At 36.9% G+C, this 24,724-nt stretch overlaps 1 protein-coding gene across 3 annotated transcripts in view; it reads right to left on the minus strand.

Annotated features, from left to right (window-relative positions):
* IPO8 (importin 8) overlaps positions 1-24,724 on the minus strand; it is a 49,881-nt gene that overhangs the window by 23,529 nt on the left and 1,628 nt on the right. For all 3 annotated transcript variants that reach the window (XM_071768988.1, XM_071768998.1, XM_071769003.1), the window contains exons 2-14: positions 18,104-18,185; positions 15,861-16,017; positions 14,488-14,646; positions 13,474-13,630; positions 12,350-12,439; positions 11,441-11,535; positions 10,802-10,886; positions 8,175-8,309; positions 7,236-7,335; positions 5,279-5,355; positions 3,976-4,092; positions 1,127-1,216; positions 294-459 (exon numbers count right to left, since the gene is read on the minus strand). In XM_071768988.1, coding sequence (XP_071625089.1) covers positions 294-459; positions 1,127-1,216; positions 3,976-4,092; positions 5,279-5,355; positions 7,236-7,335; positions 8,175-8,309; positions 10,802-10,886; positions 11,441-11,535; positions 12,350-12,439; positions 13,474-13,630; positions 14,488-14,646; positions 15,861-16,017; positions 18,104-18,185 — 1,510 coding nt within the window. The remainder of the gene's footprint in view (positions 1-293; positions 460-1,126; positions 1,217-3,975; positions 4,093-5,278; positions 5,356-7,235; positions 7,336-8,174; positions 8,310-10,801; positions 10,887-11,440; positions 11,536-12,349; positions 12,440-13,473; positions 13,631-14,487; positions 14,647-15,860; positions 16,018-18,103; positions 18,186-24,724) is intronic.

Consider the following 24,724-nt stretch of genomic DNA (forward strand, 5'->3'; position numbering starts at 1 on the left):
AAGAAAACCCAAGACAGGTGCTATTTACTTTATTAAAAGAAATATAGAATATTGATTCTAAGTTCTTTTGTTTGGAAACCTGCCCTAAAAACTTGAAGTCACAATTCTGGGATGTACACAGTAACAAATGATCAAGTTAAGCTGTCTAAACAAACATGATGAGATATTCTGAAATATTTATCTTTAAATTACAGCAATTCTTATGTAAATCTTCACCAACCTCCTCATCTAAAAAATAAAAACAAACAAACAAAAAAAGCAGTGTACACAACTGATGAATACCTTTAGCTTACCTTGCTCTTGGTTGCTTATTAATGTCTGAAGAGCTATTGCTGCCTCTACTTTGACAGGCATTTCCTTATCATCAATCAGGCTCTTCTTTGCCAACTCCACTGCATTCCTCAAATTTAGCTCATTGTGAAATTTCAAAGCACTGAATGAATGAAGTACCCAACAGGACTGAATGACAAGAACAAAAGGCAAGTTAAGGACTACTGCAATTTTTAGCACTTTTTAACCAATTCAAACCCAGTGTTAACTATGTCTCTGTTTTCATGCATTACTTTTTTGCCCTCCTAATTATGGCGTATTCCTACAGCAAATGTAACAGTTTTTGCACCGAAGCAGTTTTGGGGTTTTTTTTCCCAAATTCCAATAAATTCAGTATGTACGTAACTGGCATTCATAGTTTTGATTCTTCTGGAAAAAAAATATCAGAACAATAATGAAGGTAAATTAGCTGTTTGTTTATGACTGACATGAGCACTCACAGATCTTCATCAAGCTAAAATCAAACTGACATTATCTACTCTGTGGAAATCCTACCTATTCTTCACAGCCATCCAACGACTCTCATAATTGAGATCTGCTAATGAAAAATGGTCACAACCACAGCTCCAATTCTCCAGTCTGACTGAAGAGGTAAACAATAACACAACAGATTTTCCATCAATTCATTTAACTGACAACTCATTTTTTAACTCAAAAAGGCTGAAAAATGAACATACAAGGTCAGTATTTGAAATTTTACTATGTATTTGCTTCGTTTCTTTCATTAACCTACATAATGAAATCAAACTGAAAGAAATGTGGAAAATACTGACATTGATGTAAGTGGTGAACTTACTCTAGCTCTGAGGTACCCCAAGTTAGACATGAACAATGGAAATACATGATTCTGTAACATCAGCTCCATTTGATCCCTGAAGACACTCTTCTGTTGGTGTAAAAAAATTTAATTTTGGAGACCATTCAATTTACATATATCATTATAGCCAATAATTGATTTCATATCTCAACCACAGGAAATAAAATTATTTGTGTATGTAATAAAAGTTAAAATAAGTGAAAGAACTGTACGTATAATGTTCAACTCTACGTTACTCATTACAACACTGTATACTGACATTTCATTGTCTTTAAGCAAAATTATTCCAGCTGATTTCTGTTAAAAATTAATTATGATCAATTACCTAGTACCTCCATTCTTCCTACAAAGGAGTACATTCATATCTGCAGTTAAATATAAGCTTAGTATGAAACAGATCTGAGTTTCAAATGACCTGCTGTTACTGTAAGCATCAAAACTAATTATTTTACCCACTACAACAATAACTCACATCTTTTTTCCTGTTTCTTAATGAACTAAGATAATTCCTTTGTGATCAAAATCTCTTTGGTTGGAGAAGGATACTGGATGAAAATTTTCTTTCACTACTCCAACCCTGACAAATCCCACAGTATTCATAGGAAGCCAGGATGGTCATCATGGGCCATCCTGGAGCTTTCCTAGCATCTACAGACCCAGGATTCTAGAGAAGATATATTCTGGGGACTGTGTTACTATCTAAAAGAATGATTTATTGGCTAAGATAGGAAGAAGGTGAACAGGGGCATTCAATACATTCAACCACAAATACAGGTTGGGAGTAGAAAGGATTGATGGCAGCCCTTAGGAGAAGTACTTGAGGGAAATGACAGACCAGAAGCTTAACAGGAGCTGCCAGTCTGTGCCTGTAGCCCAAAAAGCCAACCATGTCCTGGGTTGCAACAAAAGAAGCACAGACAGCAGGTCAAGGGGGGTGATTCTCCCCCTCTACTCTGCTCTTGTGAGACCCCACCTGGAGTGCTGTGTCCAGTTCTGGAGTCCCCAGCATAAGAAGGACATGGAGCTCCTTGACCATGTCCAAAGGAGAGTCACCAAACAATCAGAGGCCTGAAGCACCTCCTCTGTGAAGACAAGCTGAGGAACCTGGGGTTGTTCAGCCTGAAGGAGATTCCAAGTCGACCTTATAGCAGCCTTCCAATACCAGAAGAAGGTCTACAAGAAAGCTGGGGTAGGACTTTTTGCATGTGTGTGTGTGTAGTGAGAGGACACAGGGCAGTGGTTTTAAACTTCAAGAGGGGAGATTTAGATTAAATATTAGAAGGAAATTTTTTACTGTGAGGGTTGCCCAGGGAGGTTGTGGATGCCCCCTCCCTGTAAATGTTCAAGGCCAGATAGGATGGGGCCCTGAGCAACCTGATCTAGAGGAAGGTGCCTCTGGTCATGGCAGTAGGGCTGGAACTGGATGATCTTTAAGGTCCCTTTCAACCCAAACCATTCTATGATTTTACTATCACCAATGCCTACATCCTTTTTTCCCACACTGATTCCCCAGCCTTCAGAGAGGCAGATCAAGAGTCAAGCAGACAAAAAACAGAGAGAAGGAAAAAGTATTCTACCTAGTACACACAGGGCAGAGGTTTGCATGTGTTAAACTGGAACCACTGTGGGGAGCCAGGTAGCTAAGGCAAGGTGTGTCTATGAGCTCCTTACAATCTATACCTCAGTCACCTCACCAGCCAGAAAACACTTACAAATCAAGTAAATCTGCAGAAACACTTCATGGAATTTTTCAACCAGCCAAATCCCAAACAAGAGATTCAGAGTTGAGACAAGTCTGCAGTGTTTGGGGATTATTAATCTCCTTTAAAGTATAGTATAACCTCGTGTTTCAAGACTGGAAAAATTCAAATAGGAGCTGTATATTGGAATAAATCCCTTTTTCTCTCAGGACAGATATAAATGGCTTTTGAAAATGCCAGTCTATATGAAAGGCTCCTAACAACACAAACAGTGCCTCCCTCTTTCACACTGTTGTACTCCAGCACAAGGGTTACAATCCAATATAATGTAAACAAATTCCGGAACAGTTACTGATGTTTTGGGATTTTAGATCAGACAGTGGATTGGTACCTCAGCTAAAAATAGATGGTAAATGTAGGCAAGATGTTGCTCGTTAATATACATCCTGCACAGAGACACAACTCACATAAATTACTTTGAAAAGGAAGCTTCCAGCACAAGGCTGCCATTCTTACATTAAAAGTGATGACTTTTTGGCAGTTACTTTTGACATGGAGAGAGGGCAAAAATGAAGGAAGGACAGAAACTCTGTGCTCTTTCCATTTAAACTCCCAACTGGCTGATGAAATGAGACTTAAAGGCACGCACTGCAGGTAACAAAGCTGGAAAGTTAGACAAAACATTCCTGCAACATGGTAAGTAAACACCTTTCTGGAACCAGAAGAAGCCCACAATAGTGCAGGCTGTTGGGGGTGGGGAGTGCTGTTTGCTGAAGAACCATAGGCAATGTTACTGATGGTGGAATGCATGTTTGCTTTTTTAACACCCTCTCCTTTCACTAGTAAATCAGGAGAGGACCAGGAGGCTGTTCTGTAGCAAACAAACAGAGCTTTGGAGAAACCTGAGAAGAAAAATCTGCCTATAAAATGGGACTATAAAACCCAGGAAAGAATGTTAATAATTTTAAAGAAACAAACCCTCACATTCATATTGCACAGCACAATCTCTTTTCAGACTTTATAAATATGGCTAAGGGCTAGCCATGCTTTATATCTTAAGATTTTTTTGTTGGAAATGGCAGTTGATAATAAGAATTACAATCATTTTTCACTTCTTTATCCACCTACCTTCAGTAAAATATCTGCTAGGGATCCTATAACATGCAAAGCTCCATCTTTTTTCCTTGGGTCAATGTTTGGCTCTGTCAGAATCTGGTAGCAATAAGCCATCATTTTTGGTAACACCTACGTGAGACAGAAAATACACAATCTCCTTTTGTCAAATTATTTTAATAGCATTGTTTAAGTTAAAAAATTCATATGACATGTTAAAATAGAAATTCTATGGGGCTCATGCGAGTGTGAGGCACTATGTGCATCTTCCCATTGTTAAAATTCAGAAGGTTCCTTTTTCAAACTTTTCAGCCAAACTTCTCACACTTAAATTAATATCCTTGAAATTTCACACTAGTGATAGTAAATATGGTGCTTTTGGTTTTGCCTTGAGGCAAATCAAAAAAGGTGACGAAAAGGGAAGAGGCTCAAACAGTAGCCCACGTTTTTTTTTCCCTTAACTTCTCTTCTGGCTTGTCTCACACATATATAAATAAATATGTATGTATACATAAGTGTATAAACACATACATATTCAAGAACAGCTTGGACTAAAACCTCATAAAATTATTTTAATCTGTTGATTTTGGCAGTATGACATTTTTATGTTCTCAGTACCAATTATGAAAATGAGAAGGATGGTGGGGAAGGACTGTTTTGACAACAAAGCAATGGAAAGGTCATAGGCTATTCCACCTGATGTAAGGGCTGTGCTCTTCTCTGAAAACCCATCTGGAAATGGAGCTCCATGTTTACTAGATGTTGAAGCAGTACCCAGAGAAAAAGTTTGCAGCTTTACCAAACCAACCTATGCTTTCCAGGGCTTGGCCAGGTACTTTCTATACTGTAAGTATACTGTAAGTAGAGAGAGATCTACAAAAAAGTTATGCCCTCAATTAAAGAGCAGTTGTATGAAATTGGTTTCATTCTTGCTAATTTCATTGCTGTCAACAAGATTTTAAATAGCATCGGTGAAATTTAGTAAGGATCAGGGTCACTTTTCCCCCTGCTACAGTTTGGGAAGCTCAGAACAGTCGTGACAGACACTGTTTGTAAACTTGGGAAAATACCAGTACATCCAGTGTAACTCAGTTCATATGAGGCAGGTCAATTTTAAACCTACAAGAGGAATCCAGTTTTATTTATACATACACACATATTTTAATTCTCCCAAAATTGATAGCACTGAGCCAGGAAAGAGTAAACTAAACATTAGCAAGGAGATTCTTCACAATTAGCTTCCTGCAGCATCTTCAAATTTAAGGAAAATAACATTATTAAGGAAACTTCAAGTAATTAAAACCCACTAGTTCCATACCTCTTTTCTCTTCTTTGCAGCTGTATAAAGGAGATTCTGTGCTGCTGTGGTAGTGGATGCATAATCCTCAAATACATCTAACAATTAAGAAAAAAAAAAAAAAAAGGCCAAAAAAACATACTTTGCTTTCTGAATGAGCCTGTACTAAAATTTTCATAAACCATCTTGGTTTTGTGATATCACAAAGTTAGAGTGAATACATAACCTCAAAACTAATGACACAGTTGTCTTCACTTCATGGTTAAAGAGTCAGACCCACAGCTTATGTCATGCAGCTTGTGAAAGCATTTACTTCTTGCCTTCCAAATCTACTGAACACTCATCATTCCCTTTATTAGGAATGCATTATTTATTCATTAATTCTCTTGAGGCCATGTATTTAAGGAATGAAAAAAAACTGGCTTTTTTAATTAAAAACACTATAGGAAGAACAACAATACATTCCAGTACCATCTGTATACCACATGTACACATTTTTGGCTTGCTTTATTAAAACCTCATGGGAAACTTTTTGTATGTAAAAACTACTTGGATCTGGGGTAGCATGAAATCTGCTGAAAGCTGAAGCTTTTAGCTTCATTCATTAAAAGAAAACCTCCTTTAATCATACTGAAAACAAAATGTATATCTTAGAAAAAAAATCTGTGCTGTCATGTTTTAAAGATGTTTTAATCCAAACATTCCTACACAGATTTAATTAAATGTAAAGATCTAAAAAGGTGATCCTGAAATGGGGTCAAAATTGCACATGAAATTTTCCTGAGAACTTGAAGACAAAACATGATTAAGGAATACTACCAGACTACTGGAATCCTTATTCCAAACCCTAATGTGTCTCACTAAACTCCAATTTAATGTTCTTTCATGCTTGTTTGTTGTTTTTTTTCACTTTTCACAATGTAACTTAGATCTGTATTTAACTGTCTCAGCTACATATCCAAATAGGATTCGGTATTTACACAAAAAGAAATGAATTCATACAAGAAACATCAGCAACTTATTTGTACCCCAGTGATCAACAATGTATCTGGATTTTTTGCATAGCAACTCTCCAAATTTAAAAAATTACTCCACAAGCATTTAAATTCTGTTTTCATATTTATTAATCCCAAATCAAGTAATTAAAAAATTCCAAATGCTATGTATCTCTGTGGTGCCTGGTTTACAGGGTTTTCTTAGCTAAGACTTCCATATTTTGAAATTATGCTTCTCTTTTTCAATGGCATCTTTTAATAAAAGTAATAATTCATAATATAGTCCATAATACAGATATACAATATATATAAAATATATAATATATATAATATATGAATATATTATAATAAATAAATATAAATATATAATAAATAGATAAATATAAATAAATATAAATAAAATATATAAATATTGTATATATAAATAAACAAATATAAATAAATAAATTATATATATATACTATCTATAACATATATATTATATTCCCAAGCTTTGCACTACATCATTTGATATATTACATCTATCTAATCTTACAATTTAGTAATAACTGGTGAATAAAATGTTGAAGTCATTAACAATTTTCAATACAGAAAGAGCAAGTCAGGCCTCTTCTGGTCAAAGTGAGAGCTGCAAGAAGCTGCAGACAACTGGCACACCTACAATTCAGCATTCTGAAACTGGCATTAAAAAGTGAACAAGCAAGTCTATTTGCACTGAGCACACGTCAAGCAGAAAAAAAAAAAACAATTAGGAGAATTAGGAGAATTTTTAGTTTAAAGCTAATAGCCAAATGGCCAAAACTCATTTGATCTGCCTTCTTCCTTTAACTACAGACTGATGAGATTTAAGAAACAACATTTCTTCTTCCTATTGTTCAGCACACTGGTGAAGACAGAGACATTATTGTGGTCAGGCTGTTAATTGGGACTACAGCATATAGCTATGATGAATGCAAAAAGAAATGTTAAACACAAACATTTACCAAATTTCATGCGGATATATTCATATGGATCCTCTTGCCAGAGCTCTTCATCCTCATCTTTGTAGCACATTAGAGAGAATATCACTTCTTCTGTTATACTCTAATATTAGAGAAGTTAAATATACATAAGTACCCATAAAATCAAAGTCCAGCACAGCTTCCCTCCACTGTCCACTACCTCCCTAGACCTACTTTACAAAAGAGTAAAATTCTTTAAACAGTGCTCTTTTATTTTGGCTAACAGAAATAGGCTTACAATATAAATACTTTCCTTTTGCAACAGTCCCAGACAGCAGTAGTTATATGATCTATCTTTATAATAATACAGTAACACATGCAAAATATACTTCAGGACATAGTCTATAAACAGCAGAACATCACATTCTGGAGAAGGATCTCACCAATGTAACACTTAACATGAAAATGGATTCGAGTCCTCCCTCTTAATCACTGGCTGGGGAACTTAAGACATGAAAAAATAAAATAATGAAAGTTACATCTCACTTGTCCTTACTTCATTTATAAAAATGCATCCTAAATCAGAGTTCAGTTCCCCATTGCTTGTGTTCTGTTTCCCCGCTATCTCTGCACTACAATCAACTATGAATTTCCAGGTTCCAAATTCCAAAAACTATTGACATCTAGAAGTCAAAACATTATGACTGTCAGGCAAACTTAAAAAATAATTAAAGAAAAGAACTTATGAAGCAGAATCTTTAGTGTAGTTAACAGTATTTGAAATCAAGCGTAGTCATAATACTGGAAAAAAACCCATATTGAACATTCATACTGAAACACTGTTTTTTACCCAAATAGATTGCTTCATGAAAGATTCATGAAGCCTTCTTTAAAACTGCAAAATTGGTGGGGTTTTTCAGTTTTTTTTAAAAAATCAATCTAATGACTTGCAGTGTTTATAACTGGGTTTTATATACTGACCTGTATGTGTGGCTTCATTTGCTTCCATGTTACAGAGTGAATAACCCCTTGGTTCAGATAATTTAATGTTTGCTGAAGAACACGTGGAGCAACGTAGTCTTTTTGCCTGTACTGGTCTAAGATTCTTAACAGAACCTAAAGAAATGACAAATTGGTATTTTTAAATGAAGAATGAAAAAAAATCTCTCTTCATGCATAGACATGCACCTCTTCAGTGGATGTACATGGACAGATTAGTTTTACAGCAAAGTAAAACTACTAGTGGTACTAATCATTGTAATGACTTCGATCCAACAACCAAATATCTAATCCTGCAGGCATTTAAGTGTGTATCAACTTTACTACCAGCCTCACCATGTGATCACCTGTGACTGTAAACCAAAGACACACTTCAGTATTCACAGGCTCACAGTTTATGCATGCCCCCCAAAAAAAAAATGGAATAGATAAGGAAAAGGCACGGTGAGCTTTTCAAACTTTTTGGCTTCTAAACCTGTTAGTGGTATCTGCTCAATTTTTTAAGGACAGGCCCTTCAAGAAGACAAATTATTTTGGAAGAAATTGATAAAAATATAAAAACTCAACTAGAAAAGAAAAATGTTAGCACATAAATCTGTGCATCAGAAGAGATATAAACCCCTTAACTTCATTTACCTGTTGTAATTTTCAGATCACCTAGCACACACTATTACAAACTCTGTTACACAAAGCTTCCTTAATATAAGGCTTCCTCTACTAAGGAAAAACTACAGTACAAAGCCTTTATCTGCACTAATGGCAAATGAACTATTAAGTGTTAACAAGTGCAAAGAACTGGCATGTACATGAATAACAATAATATCAAGGGCAGTGCATAGTAAAAGATAGAGTTATATATTTTCAGAAGGAAAATTCTGCTTCACAATTCTAAACGATGCCATAATAAATCTTATTTTTCACATAACTCCTTTAGTAGGAGTACCAAGTTTGACCTTAAGTCTTTTATACAATATGGTCCTTGAGTAAGAATTGTCTGTATCTCCTACAGACCCTCGCATGACTTCAGCACTTAACAACTAATGCAAATTTCACACGAGAATTCTTACTAACTCTTCAAGTAAAGAGGACAAACCTGATTTTAAGAGCCAGAAATGGAAGAATTGTGTAGATTGTCCAGTTCATTTATCTTGAAAGCTAAACTGCTCTCTGTGCTCTATACCCTAATCTCTTAACAGACAAACTTACAACAAGTATTTCAAACTACAGCTGCCCACAGGATTCTATTTTTCACTCAGGAGCCAAACATTGCACATTGTTTAGAAGAGATACTAGACTGTTTCCCTTTTCATTCAATGCTTACAGCCTTACCACAACAATTCCTCTCCTTAGTTCTTAACACATATTTGCACAGAATTAATACACTGATGGCTAAATTATTCTGTTGTCATACTGTATGGAGAAAATCAATTTTGCTTTGCAGACAACCCTGGTACTTTGAAATCTTGTTTAAATTTAACCTGAAGTGACAACAACAGCCTGGCACCCGGCATCAAAGACACTGGAAATTTGAACTGCAAGAAGCTTGCAGATGCCATGTCAGGGATATTTCATCTGGCAGCACACTGGGTAGAGCCACATATTTTGGAAATACACATTATCCAAGCACTTGACCCTTGGAAAACAGCATTCCCAGGTGTTTTTCAAGGTTCACAGGCCAAAAGGAATCAAGAGTCCAGAATCATGAGCAGAAGAGTGTACTTCATTCTCCTGGCTTCTTATGAGCCTGTTTGGAATACGTAACCCAAAAGCCTGGAGACTCAAGAGCTTTGGCTAAGCCAAAAACCTGGGAAATACCACTCCCAGTCATCTCACATATGGCAGGGTGAATGAGAAACAGCAGGAGTTGTGCCAAAAACATCTGAGTTTGGAAGCCAGCACTCTCAGTGTTTTCAGGCACACAGTTGCTACAGCCACTCCACCAAACCTGGGAGATGCTGGAAGCCTGAATGCCCCCATTTCCAGGGGCCCACAGCTGAGCTGGCTGAAGAACACAAAAAACTTTTGACAAGAATTGCTTCCCTTCTATGTAACTTTATCAGAACTGCACTGTCTCCACAACACCATGTTAATCACAAATAGTTGGCATCCCCCAGCAAAAATAATTTCCTTTCAAGCTGTGAATTTATGCTGTACTTTCATAAAATATGCTTTCCAGGAATAAAATAACTTTTATTGCTCTTCTCCAGACCCCTTCTAATCTGCTTGTATGTTCCTGAAATAAAACAGTATCAATGGATTACTTTGCCTAAGCTTGTCTACTGAAGACTGACCTGAAAACACACCCTTCTATGATATGAGACCTCTGCAGCAATAGTTTTTTCTTTCAGCTGTATCTAGAATGTTTCTTCATGCTGATGATGATACTGCTTTACCAGCACTCACCTTTTCTGAGAATTTTCCTGTAGCACTTTTTTAAAAAAACACATTTGTACAGCATTGAGTTGTGAAGAACTTCTCAATTACTAAAAGGAAAAGTCACCTGACCATTTTTATTTAGATGAATTAATTAGATATGAGAACACTGTTGAAAAGCAGTATGTTTATGCAGCCAGTGTGATCTAATTCAGAAACAAATGAACTGTACTTACCTGTTGTATGCCCACAGCATAGGTTTTTAAAAAAAACTCTGAGAATTCAAAGTATTCTTTTGTTACGTTTCCAGGACTTCCATACCTTTCAAAAGATGACAACACAGATATTAAACTTTTGAGAAGTCTACTGTGTCAGGAAAACACAGCACTTCCTAAAATACAAAGGACCCTGAGTAGTCTTCCAGCCCCAAAGGTATTATCTCCCACAAGTTCCTTTTAAGCCATTATTTCCCATATAATGCTCCACTTCCCTTTTCTCTTCTTAGATTATCATAAAGTACAATATTATAGTCCAGTAACTATAGCTGCCATTTGTCTGCAAGCTCTATAACTTCCATGTTTATGGCTTTCTTTTCAAATCTGTCCCTGCCTTTATATTTGAGAATGTAAAGCACTTGTAGCTGGACATAGTAAAAAATAAAATAAAATAATTAAAAACGCACTTTTTCCTGTGGGATTAGTTTCTTATCATCTCAGAGTGTCAAATCATTTCACTAAGAGCTCAGACCAGTGGAAGGCAGCAGACAGCAGCAGGAATAACTTCTTCAGTGACCAAGAGCTGTTAAAATTGACTGAACTATCTTGTCTAATTGCACATGAAGTCATGTTACAGGTTTTTTTTAACCAGTTTGTTACCGTTCAAAGAGGCGAGCTACAATATGCAATGCCCACTTCTTGCATTTCCACCACACCAGCTCCGGTCTGTCATCTTCATCAATTTGCAAAGTCTCCTGTAAATAAATATATTTCTTTTAAATTAGCTACGTGTATTGTTGAGAGAAATGATACATTCCTTGCTGAGTAAACAAATACAAATGCACACTGTTGACTAAATCTTTGGTTCTATTAACAGTTATGTAGCATTTGGGAACCCTCAAAAATCTTCACTAGTCTATATAATTGTATATGTGCCAATGCCTGTACTTTAATTTTCAAAATTATTCATATTTTTAAAAAGGGAGCTCTCACATGTACCTGAATGTAGCATGCACAGTATATATGTATATATATATACAGTATATATGAATGTAGCATACACAGTAGCATGCACTCTGGTTTAAGAATTAAGCATGATACTAATTCCTTCAAATATATACACCCTAATCATATATTAGTGCAAAATATATTAAAAGAATATTAAGGTTGTGAAATAAATTTATGAAAATCTTAGGAAATTCCAGTTAATATTTTACACACACAAACAAGAATTTAATTGCTGTTTTTATTTTGTTCTTCAAGAAATACGAAAAGATGAAAGAAAAAGAGGAACAGAGACAAATTATGGGCTTGTGACGAGCTTTTGATTCTTGTTTGAAAGAAACTGGCTGAAGTATTTCAAACCTCCAAAATACCCCTGACTGGAGTTTCAGTGGTGTCACTACTCCAATTAAATTCTGGCAGCTTATGCGATCTTCCCATGTTTCTGTCAGAAACACCACTTATTCCAAGATTAAGAATCTTAAATAGTTGCCATCTTAAAAAAGAGCACTGTTCCTCAAATGCCAACAAACAATTATCAGAGGTCTTTACAAAACTCAAACTTACTGGAGGTACATTTCTATCAATGACAGTACGGAAAATCTCCATCCACTGGGTCATAGTCTGGTTATTCACCAATTGCAGAGGCAGTGCATACTTAAATAAGAAAAAAAAAAACAACACAGTCATGAAATACTGATTTTCTCTGAAAAAGATAGTTGTTTCTACAGCAGTTACGTTATGAAGAAGATGAGGTTTTAAGTAAAATTAAAATTAATCAGGTGAGATAGCAATACTAATCATAACCTTAGGTTCACAGAGGAGTTTCTGAGCTAATGCTATTTGAGGGAAGTTCCCTGGTCATGCTAACTCCCTTTGTGTCTTCCTCTTCTTTACATCAGCTCACCTAAATTTTAAGGACCACAGTAGTGTCCATAGTATAGGGTTTGGGTAACTCAATAGCATTTTGTAAGTGAAATGGACTCCTAATTACTACCTAGTTACCATCTAGTAAATCTTTCTTCTCTACGAAGTACAGAGAGAATATTCAGGCAAGTTATTGAAAAGTAAAATAAGAACTTGGGATCTTTTAAACCCTCCCCATCTAATAACAAACTATTTAAGATCTTTAACCCCCAGTAAGAATTTTCAGGCTGTCTCTCATGTTGGATCTTGTTTTGTTTCTCATTCTATGAAAGTACCTCCTCACCAAACTCATCACAGTAAGAGTCAAATTCATCTCTGTAAAATATGTATGTCACAATGAATAATTTCTGCCAGCTCTTCAGAAGATTAGAAATACCACCTACTGAAGTGCACTATTTGACAATTATACTACAATATCCACTACTGACACTTTCAGAGGCCAGCTAGCACAGCCTAGATATCCATACAGTTTATATCAGGTTGCATGTGACTTTATGAAAATAGAAACATTTCTCTAGTAAGCTTACAAATAGGATGTGCAGATATATGAAGGTTCATTAAAAATTTAACTTAGGGGATCACGTGACCAGTTTTTAAGTAGAAAAATCTATAAGGATAACATTTATAGAAAGGCTATTTATATTGTTCATTATTTTTGCCATCAAAATCGTTATTCTTATTCAATCACACCCGTAAGTGTACTGAAAGGGGTCACTGTGCCCAGCAAAGTAAAAGTTTTGGTTTTCCTCTACAGAGATGCCAACCTGAACAAGAGCATAGAAGATTTTTAAGATTTGTTTCTGAAGCAGTACAGAGTAATGGGAGTTATCAGGCAGAAGCTGGATCATCTGCTGCTGAATCCGAGGCAAAAATATTTGCATTGCGGCTATGAGAGGATCTCGCTCCTCTGCTTTTTTGTATCTGCAAAGGAAACAAAAACGTTGGTTCCGGATCTACACACTGCAGATTCTAATGCCTATTCCCCACCAGCAATTAATTTCCATACCCTAAAAAAATTTTAAAAATTAATACAGAGCACTCACTCACTCTTCCCTCCTCTAGCCCCCATCAGAACAACTCGTGCCAATTTGCTAACCTGTAAATGGAAAAAACAACCCAACAAATGTTACCTTCTATAAATGCAGCTACTGGGAGAAAGAACTAATTTTCTTTACTACTGAATTGTGTGTAACAGGGATTTCACTTCCTCTGACATTCATATGAAGGCCAAACCCAAGCTGGACGCTAAACAAATAGGAGTGACCAGCCATTGAAAGGGAAAGACAACTCCTTTGTTTGGAAAAGATTCTCTCTTTCTCCATTTACATTTCTTTTGCAATATTTATCAATATGTTTCTACCAGCAGAGGTTTTTTTTTTTAATGAGAGAGCTCACTACACTTCTCCTAATTTATGGTTTGTGGATTTAGATTTAGACTATCAGGAGGATAGTACAGGAAACAATATGCAATATGATAATATGACAATTAATATACTATATTAATTACATAAAAGTAGAAAATAATTTTTATTCGTGCATCCTGCGTTTGGGAAATCTTCAAACAAAAGAAGTTATAAACATTTAAGAAATTTTTCAAAGATGGGCTAAATCAGATCAAACGTACAAAGCCTCAATGAAAAAATGTCAGTTAAGTCATATAAATTATTTTTCTATCTGAATTCCTTTTAGAGCTGGCAGTGGTCTTAAGAATATCATTCTCATTAATCAGCTGAGACTGAATGTACTGATTCCTCATCTACTGAGGGACATCAACTTACTCATAAGTCTTCACCAGCTGATACAGGCACAAGAGGCTCCCAAGCCAACTCCCACTGTTCTGAGACTGCAAGTAGTAGCCTATCTTGTCTACCACAGCTGTCCAGTGGCCAGGAAAATCATGTTTAATGATAGCACGGAGGCACATTGTCAGCTGAGCTCTGTAGCAGGAGGGAAAAAAGAAATACATTGTAAGTAAATAAGATCATGGCACAGTGTTTAATATTAAAGGATAGATCCAAAATCTGGGTTGGTTGGCCACAATACACACATTACATCATTAAGTATCACCTGTATTTTCATAGCACTGAAAGGGAAGTGACAGAGGAAAACCAAGAAAAACAAATACCAAGGGATTTAACTTTAAGGAATAAACTAATTTCAGAACATTTTAGCTACTTTTCTCTTTTCCCCCTCCCTGTGCACACCCATCAGTGGAGATGTGTGACAAGTGGAGTCCCTCAAGGATCAGCTCTTGTTTAACATCTCCATCAGCGACGTGGATGGTGACACTGGGTGCACCCTCAGCAAGTTTGCTGATGACACCAAACTGTGTGGTGTGGCTGGCACACTGGAGGGAAGGGATGCCATCCAGAGGCCCAAGCATTCCTGGCCCTAAGCATTCCTGGCAGGTGTTTGTCTAATCTATTCATAAAGACCTCCAGTGACAGCAATGCTATTACAGTCTAGGGCATTCTGGTGTTGGTGGGCTTTTTTCAAGTGTTTAATCTCAATTTCAATCTGTAATCAATCAGTTCTCTTCTGGATATGACTGCTGACCAAAAAAAAAAAAAAGTCTAGAACATCTACACAATATAGTCTAATCCCACTGTATCAGCCTCACTAATTAGAAGGGTGAACAATCATAAGACTGTAGCCTGCCTGTGAACCTTGATTATTCTTTTAGCGAAACAAAAACAACATTTCTTCAATCTTTAACATCTTAAATCCATGAATGCTAATGCACATTTAAATACTGGGATTACATATAAAAAAATGCAAAAGTAACCGAGAGAAGGGCTACTGGAAAAAAGAAAACAGCTCTTGGGCAGTTCTTCCCTGAATGGTTAATTCTGTACTCCAGACAGCCCTCTATAGTGTCAGCCTTGGAGAAGCCAAACAGACAGGCTGTCACTACAACAAGTGTTGTAAGACACCTTAAACCACACTATAAAAGGATAAATCACATCACACCACACAGCTCTTAGATGGGTTACTACATTTCTAAAAAACAAGTGCACATAAGTATGTTGAAATGGATTATTACTGCGTTTTCAAACCAAGTATTTGCATCACCTCCCAAGAAACCAAGATTCTCACACTAACTACACCCAGACTAGCAGGTCTGAAAACCTCTAGGAATATCTCTACACACCTCACTAAGTCAGGAGAACGAATAATTCCTTCTACAATGTTATCACGGATCTGCTGACGATCATTTTCATGGATGTTGAATGGAAATACTGCTTCTCCAGGAGGTGGCTCACGGTCTGGCCAGTACTGTGTCACCATGTTCTTCAGGTAAATGGCAGCTAAGTATAAACAACAGGGAAATAATAATTTAATTCTAATACATCTCCACATTACTTTGCGCTCAACCTGTAGTAAAGTTGACAGTAGAACAAAGAGCTGAAAAGACAACTGAAAATGACTGCATGAATTTTTAATAATTAGAGACACTAAGCACAGCTGAGCTAGAAAAACGTGGGTTTTTTAATGATTCCACACAAACAGAGCAGGATAGTATTTTAGTCAGCTTCTATCAAGGTACATTCTTTATTATAGCAGTCTTCCATATGGATATAATATTTCACCGTTTTAAGCAAGCCAACAAAAATCCACTTACATGCTTTTTTTTCACTCTTAAAAAAACCTATCCAAGCTTGGTAAGTGAAGTTTTGGAAAGCTTGTGTAAACAAATCATTGCACATGCAGATGGGACACTCTGCTTGGGGATATGCCCAGTATGAAACTGGCATGTGGCCTACCTTCTATTCAGCCAGAAATGTTTGTTGTGAATTCCCTAAGCTTTATCTCACTATTAGGATTTCCCATAATCCCTTAGAATTGTTCCCCTCTGTCTCACATGAAAAACCATGAAAAATAAAGTTAATCTTCAGCTGAAAATAAAGCAGCATTTGTGCCCCAATACTAAAATGCCTATAGGCATTCTTTAGTAAATGTAGGGAATATGGTGTGAGACATTAAAGGAATGTTCTTAATAAGTTCTTATCCTTGTACTATTCTGGTTGCTTGCTAACTAGGGTTTTAAAATATAAATAAGCTATCCTTGGGTAAAATCGTTTTTCTTGGTGATGACAAATTACAAAGTACAAAAACATGTACTTTGTAAAATACTTTATAGGAGCACAAGGAAAAACTGGGCTTGTCCATGACTTGCCATAATACTCAGCCAAGAAACAGGTCCAGAAAGACCAACCCAAGACATTAATTTATTTTACTCATAGATCTTGTTGCTATACAAATTCTTGGCTTTTAAAAAATTCCCAGGGAAATCTGTGGACTTCCAAGTATGACTGAAATGTATTTTTCTATTTTATACTGCTACTCTGTAAAAAATAACAACTAAATAAACACTTAAAAAACTCTATATACTTTTTTCCCCTGAAACACACTAAACTGAGAGATTAATTTATAAAAATGACAGACAGAGTCTAGATTAGGCATCAAACTACAGAATGGTTTAACAATGCCATTCAATGTTGGATTATCTTTGAAAAAATCAATGCAAGCATGACAAACAGCATATGTCAGCACGCCTCAGTGCACTCAGGGGATTAATAGGATCTGTATGAAAAAAACAACAGTGCTTCTATGGGAAATGCTGTTCCATAGCATAAAAACAGAGCTGTGAACAAAACAGCATTCATGATTTTTTTTTGAAAAAGCTGAGTATTTTCTGTACCTGTCAGAAAATATTGTATAGGAGCAGTTAAAATAGATTCTGAGAATTTAGAATCTCATCTTACACAAATGTTTACCCAAAAGTTAAGTGCATCATCATACCTGAACTCACACACACAGCTGGGCAATCTTTCCAGACGTGCTGAGACAATATATGTATAATTTATCAGTGATGTGACCTTCCTCCATATCTACTTTTGTGAGTGGACACCACAGATACTGACGAAGCATATGTGGCTGCCCTTGACCTAGGGAATTATCAGGTTTTTCTCATTTTTCAGAGACTTTCATTTTTTAGGAAAAGGGACTCAAACAGAGAAACATATTCAAATAAGATGCCTTTTTTTAAAATTCCCACTTGTCTTGTCATCGCTATTTCTTCACCACCAGGAGAAAGAATACCTAGGGCTCCCTGCTACTCAGTTTTGAATACACAACCTTCTCTTTTTGTTTTTGTATAACAGCAATCCAGTAGGGATCACTACAAACACAGGGAAGCCAATGCAGGACTCTACCCTACACCCATGGTTTGATCTGATCCTCATGTAGCAAAGAAACAGTAAAGATAGATCCTTTCAATTTCCACATTCAGAACAAAGGTGAACTTACATTGCAACAGCTTGATACCTTGTTGAAATAACTATCAGACTGACTTCCTAACTGAAAGAAAAAGAAACAAGGAATTAATCTCACCTGCTTGACGCACAGGAAATTCAACTTGATCTGATACTATAATCTGCAGTAGACTTGGTGCAAAATTGATGATTTTATAGGACTGAAATACATATAAAATACAGTTAGCAAATCACAATGCTTAAAAAAGGCTGTATTACCAAAAGCTGAATGAGACATACAAACAAAGAATTTCACAATGTTCCTTGGCCCCCATCATGAAATATGAAAGGTTTTAGCACTTGGATATTTGCCCAGATCTCTAGCAATCCAAACAACTGCTTGTAAAAGCTGATCATATGGATGGAACAGGTAATGTGACAAGGCTTTCTATTAGACAGTAGTGAGAATGAACATTTAATATTTTATTAATTAATAAAATAATTAATATTGATAATAATTAATATTAATTTAAATTTAATAATTTAAATAATTCTGAGAATGCATAATGAGAAGCACTACATATCTGTCTTTGAATTGGCTTCATAAATCAAATAGATATTGACATCCTCCACCAATACACAATTTATTTGTGAACTAGATTGTGGTATAACAGCAATACTGCATTTTGAGGAGATTAAGAGGAACATTATTTTCAAGTGTAAACATCACCTGCATTAGCCATACATTACACAGCTATCTGCATCTTAAGAGAAAAATAAAAACTGGGGAAAGACATTAGAATAATAATTTTTAATTAAAACCAAACACAGATAACATTTCAAAACCAAAAGCCTTCCTGGGAACTTTTCATGCACTATATTAGCCATGAAGCTGAAGAATTTCAAAGAGAAAACAATGTTCACTGAACTTCTGAGCAAAGCATGCCAGATTTAAAAGATGAGAAAGTCTGATAGCATTATACTCCTGTCATTCAACAGGAGTGCTTCAACGTGAAGAATTGTTGACTCAGCATGGTGCAGTTACTGCTAAGCCTTGGCAACATCAGAAGTTACTAGTAGGTCAGATCTTCCATCTCATAGATCTGTGTGCTTTATGTTCAAAGAGAGATGTTGCTTGGGGCTAGATGGCAGAAGCTTTCTGTATTTAATCTTTCATAGAATTGCTTTCAAAGTGGATTACACCTGGCAGTTCTGTGGCTGTTTCCAGAGCTGTCCTTCAGGTACAAGTATATTACATCCTCCCGTAAACTTTGCCTCATTCAAAGCTGTGAAATAAGAGGTGCACAATGCTCTTCATGTACCCAGTTTCCTGATCTAACATTTCCATAATGAGGTGAAATTGCATTGCTTTCATGATGCCTAAGTGTAACAGCTGCATCACAACACTACCATTCAATAATTTTACCAAATCACTTAACTTTCTGGCCCCCATTTCATTCATTATAATGATGGTGTAATTCTAACCTACTCTGTGTTCAGACACTCATTTGATGTTTATAGCATAAAGCGAAATCTCAGATAAAAGCAGTAATGGCAAATCAAAGGCATACTCTCCTGTAATTCCCTTCTCTATAAACTTTAATTATCCGTAAGAAATGCTCCAAATAAAGTAAAAGCTGCAATAGACAGCACAGGAACTCCATTCATCTACAGACATAACAAAATACCAGCTTTACACGTCAACTGTTTGAAGTGTACTGGATTCCAAAGATCCCCTTTTAATCAATATTCTGGGGTCTAAAGCTTGCCTTTAAACTGGTACTGGATAGAATCTCTACAACATTTGTGGGTTCTGATGCAGCAGGCCACAGCATCTGCCTGCACTCAACACCCAAATCTGAGGGAGATAAAGAAAGCACGAGGATTCCCAGCAGCACAGAAAACCAAAAACGTGCCTAAACTCTAATCGTCCTGCTTCGTTCACCAGTGCCAATAGGCTATTCTCAGATCTAATCTACACACAGCTTTTATTACTACAAACACACTGATTAACAATGCTTTGCTGTTGTTTTCCTGCAGTAATCCTAGCAGTATCATATTTAGGGTGAACACAGTGATTACAACACAAATTATTTCCCCTTTCTCTGTGCAAACAGCTTTTAGTCAATCTGCATTAAAGTCACTGCTACCCCAGGAAGCTTTATGGGTACCACTGGTGCTGGCATACAGCTGCTATCCCTGAAGTTTTGCCAGGATATACACAAATACAGTCACTTGGCCTGCTCAGCAGGATTGATGAGAGGATTCTCTCAGCAAACGCCTGGAGTGACAAAGGACACGTTGGGCAGAAAGTACACACAGTGCCTCAGAGGGGGTCCCATCCCTGTCAGCACACTGCTGGGAGAGCTTCTTTACACTTTACACGCTGACACCCTGAAGAAACCACAGGGACACAGTATCAAGCTCCCAATACATCCTCCTACTCTGTACTATTGTCATTACCACAATTCCCATTATCACAGAGCTTCATTTTCCACTCATTATCGGAAACCCGAACGCTGGAGAGATCAGCAGAGCTTGTGTGCCCATTTTTGGGAAAAAAAAAAAAAAAAAAAAAGACACTCAATTCTGTAGTATTTGTTAAGCTCAGATGCCACCCTGCTCACTTGTGCAGCAACAAAACCAGTTGCTGCTGGCAGTTTTTAGAACAGAGGACTTTTAAAAAAGCTGCACGCAGCAACATTTTTCCTATACCAGCACATTCCCGTTTGTTTAGTTGTCATGCTAATTGTGATCTTGGGACATATCCTCTCCCTGCTTGGGAAACCATACAGCAGGTTCCTGGACACCAGCAGGTAAAGCTGTACAAATCACATGAACAGGTGCAGAGCCACTGCCAGGTATGCACTGTGTCAATAGAAAGAGACCTCAGGGCTGGAAGAATTCAGCAAGCCAGTTATTTACTACGGCTGCACCTGAATTTTTACAAAGGGAGAGCAGGAATATTGTCAGTCCCACGGAACTGGGTGGGAAGCTGTCTGCTGAGTTGGAAGAGCCGTGCCCAGGAGCCGCAGGGAGGCACCAGATGGCTGAGAAAGAACTTCAGCCCAACTCCTGTAACACAGCACGCTGCTTGCTGCAGTTTCTGAATATTTATGTTCACAATTGTTGACTGAATTCACGTTGTTGTGCGGCTGTAAAGGTGCTGATCAACAGGGACACATGTTTATTTTGAAGGATAAAGTAAAAGTTTCTGAAAAATAAACTTTCACTGAGTACTTCTAAAGAATGGTTACTTTAAAGCCGTGTAAAACATGCTGACTGCTCTGCAATCACAGACCAGAGCATTTATGCTAAGAAGTAATTTAATTTCCACTGGGATTGAGGATGGGATACAGCAATGTGCAAGGCTAACAGCTAACGTGGGAGAGGCACACAGCACTGGTAAGACACAACTAGGTAAATTTACAGCAACAGAGAAGAGATGCATATGTCTCCACAAAACTTGTTCCCCCATGTCCACTGCCTCAGGATCTGTGCATTGCAGCTGTACAGCTTTCTGCATTGTACTTTCTCCTCTGGCCTAACACATATTCTCCTCCATCTCAGCACCACAGCTCCAGTCTTCAAAACAATCTGAGAACACGTAATTTTTTGCCTATTTCCTTTTCTACTTGACTAACTATAGAACAGATGACACCCAAGAAAGGGTCACTGAAAAACAGCAAGATGAACACCATCACATGTAAAGGACTAGAATGCAAAGAGAGGTAAGCAGGAAAAATATATAAAAATTTCCCCAAATAGATCCTACTGAAACAAATACTTTCCACATCCAACATTCAGGTATGGCTCCCAGGTTATCAGGCATTATGTACAACTAAACTAATTGAATATATACAACCAAACTAATTGAATAATAAGCATTATTCATGTGCCTTACTTGCCATTGTATTTAAAGCCCACAGCAAGCAACTGCTCAATTAACACATTTGTCAATCACCTTCCTATTGCACTGATGGCAACCACAGTGTCAGTACACAGTGCACTGGAAGGCACTTCTCCTGCAGCACTACCACAGGATAATCCAAGACAATCAACAGAGAAAATTAGAGCCTTCCCTCAGGTTCTGCAAGCAAAGCCAAGACCACCTTTCTTCACCAGCAGTAAACATCTATTTCTCTGTGCCTCTGAATCCAAGTATGGAATGTAAAAATTGCTGAAAACTCAGGGCACTATATCGTTGTTTGCAAAGACAAGCACAAAGAAAAAATTTGTACCTTGAATACATGTGCAATTAACTTTTTAAAAAAGCTTACATACATTTGATCTGAATCTGGTTTACCATGTTTTACTTCCTGTTTGCTCTGCACTGAAAATATGTTACTTAGAAATTTCATCATTATTTATCAAACTAGGGAATATTTTTGCAGTTGTTAGTAATATTTTCTCTCTTGGTTTTTACACTGTCAGTCACAGCCAGCTGTTAAACTACAACTTCAAAGACACTTTCTTCTTTCTCTGTCTGCAAAGGTATTGTTTGGGGAGGTGAAAAGACACGGTATTTCCATACACAGTGAAAATAAGCCTGCCTAAGAACCTACCTGACCTTGTTTGCTCTGTGGGTTCTGCTGCCAGTATCATCCAGTCTCAAAAGCTGCTTTCCTTAGAACTCCTAATCATGCAAATCAACTTCCTCCTCAAATTGCTCTTCAATACAAACACCTGAGATTCCTTCCTCTGTGTACCATAAAAGTGTTCATTGTCACTTAAGCTCCCTATATACTACTTCAGATAGCTCAACAAAGATGTGGAGGATAAAGGAGGAAGTCAAACATTACTCTGAATTCTTTTGGGAATTTTTTCTCATACTTCTTTTTATTCTTCCAGCACTGCTACTCAGTTCCCATCAAAGCCAAATTCTCCTTTAAACATTCAAAAACACAGCTATATTTCAGCAATTGTGTTCTTATTTTTAAGAACACATTTGCCCATTTTTAACAGGGCAAAAAAATGTATTACAGCAGCTTACTGCTGTATCGGAGTTGGAATCAGAATGGCTTTGTATGTTCACATCACTAGACAGTACATTCCAAAACACTCCAAGAAGTGGCACATGAAAGCAGTATTAAGCCATTAAAAAACTAAACCTTGCACCTGATGTTGGTGAGACAGACCTAGCAAGAATAACAGCCTAGAACAGATACACAGAAATTCAGTATCTTCCTTCAAATAATAATTGACTATTCCAGTGTGATTGATACATATGACCATGAAGTGCACATTGATTATGATGTGCTGGAGCTGAATTAAAAAATGCAGGGGGTGGGTGGGGAAAAAAAGAGAAGGATGGAAGGATGTGTACACAAAGAAAACCAACAGGCTAAAAGGGAAATGACAGCAGTTACACGACAGAGATTACTAACCTGGCAGGAAACTACTGCTCTCATTTATCAAGAATCACATTTCAAAGAAATCCCACACTTACAGTTGTGTTCAGGTCACTAAGAGAAGTGAAGTTTTATGATAAGGTAAAGGAAACACAGACTGTTGAGGCCAGTAGGAATGGCCTTTGAAAAATAGAGAAGGTACTAAGAAACATAATCAAGAGGTAAGATTGGCAGAGATGGATAGAAATAGACTAAAAATTAATTTTAGATTAATTAATTACATTCAGATTAATTAAGTAATTACAAATGCTGTAATGCAGCATTTGTTTCTAGCTGCAGGAGAAAGGAAATTCACAAACAGCCTTCCAATAGATATCATAAGGGCAAAAAAGGGAACCTAACTGCATTTCTAAATGCAGTTAGATGACAGTCCAGGAAGCAGATAACTTAACTGATTTAGCTCTATACACAGGTGAATGAACATACAGAAGAGGCATTTTCAAACATGCTGGGACTTTATACAGGTAGGCAAAGTTTCTTTTATTTTGACTCCATTCCCCAGGCTCTACACTGTAAGCAAGTTATAGACTTAGGACTATTATGGGTTCTGAAGACTCTGTATTGGTACAGGCAATGAGGTGCCTACAGAGAAGTGTGACATTAGTGGACTAGTAGGATTTATGGTCTCTGGGAAACTCCTGTCAGTATTTGGATCCAGACTTGAAAGCAAGTGTACACAGCTGGTGGGCTAACATAAGAGACTGATACCCATTAGTGTGTATCAGGAGCAGCATCACCTCAGCTATTGCATAGAATAAAGGTGACCCCTTGCTCTGTTTGGCCAAGTGTTGTATTACCACTTCAAGCACTGATTGTTGGAGAGTTTTCTGTTTTGTTAGTGGATTAGTTCCTTTGCTAGAAAAAGATAAATGCCAGAAGAGCATCTGGATTCCAGTACTTGCAGGAACACAGTGACAAGTAAACGCTATCATTAGATACACAAGAGTCTGACATGTCACTTTGAAGTCTTGCTTCAAAAGCACTGAAAGGCTTCAAGATGTCAAAGGCCCACATTAAGCAACATTCCTCGGGAGCACTTTTGTTCCACTCATCCAGAGTCACCTCAAACCCAGTACATTAAGCCAGCCAGATACATCATGTTTCATCTAGCAACAGGAAGCCTATACAATAATAGGTATGCCTTAATTTCAAGTTTCATTTTTATAATAGAGAAGAAAAAAATGTCAGCTATTTTAAATTAAAATCTCTATCACCTTCTGCTCCCAATAAATATACTGGCACTCTTGACTCTAAGGCCTGTGTCTTTCATGAGAACTGCAGTATCATCTACCACTTGAACTAAAAACATTTTACAGATCTCAATCTTAAAATGCTTTCAGAACTTTTCC

The sequence above is a fragment of the Heliangelus exortis genome, chromosome 1, assembly GCF_036169615.1.
Source record: "Heliangelus exortis chromosome 1, bHelExo1.hap1, whole genome shotgun sequence".
Taxonomy (NCBI): Eukaryota; Metazoa; Chordata; class Aves; order Apodiformes; family Trochilidae; genus Heliangelus; species Heliangelus exortis.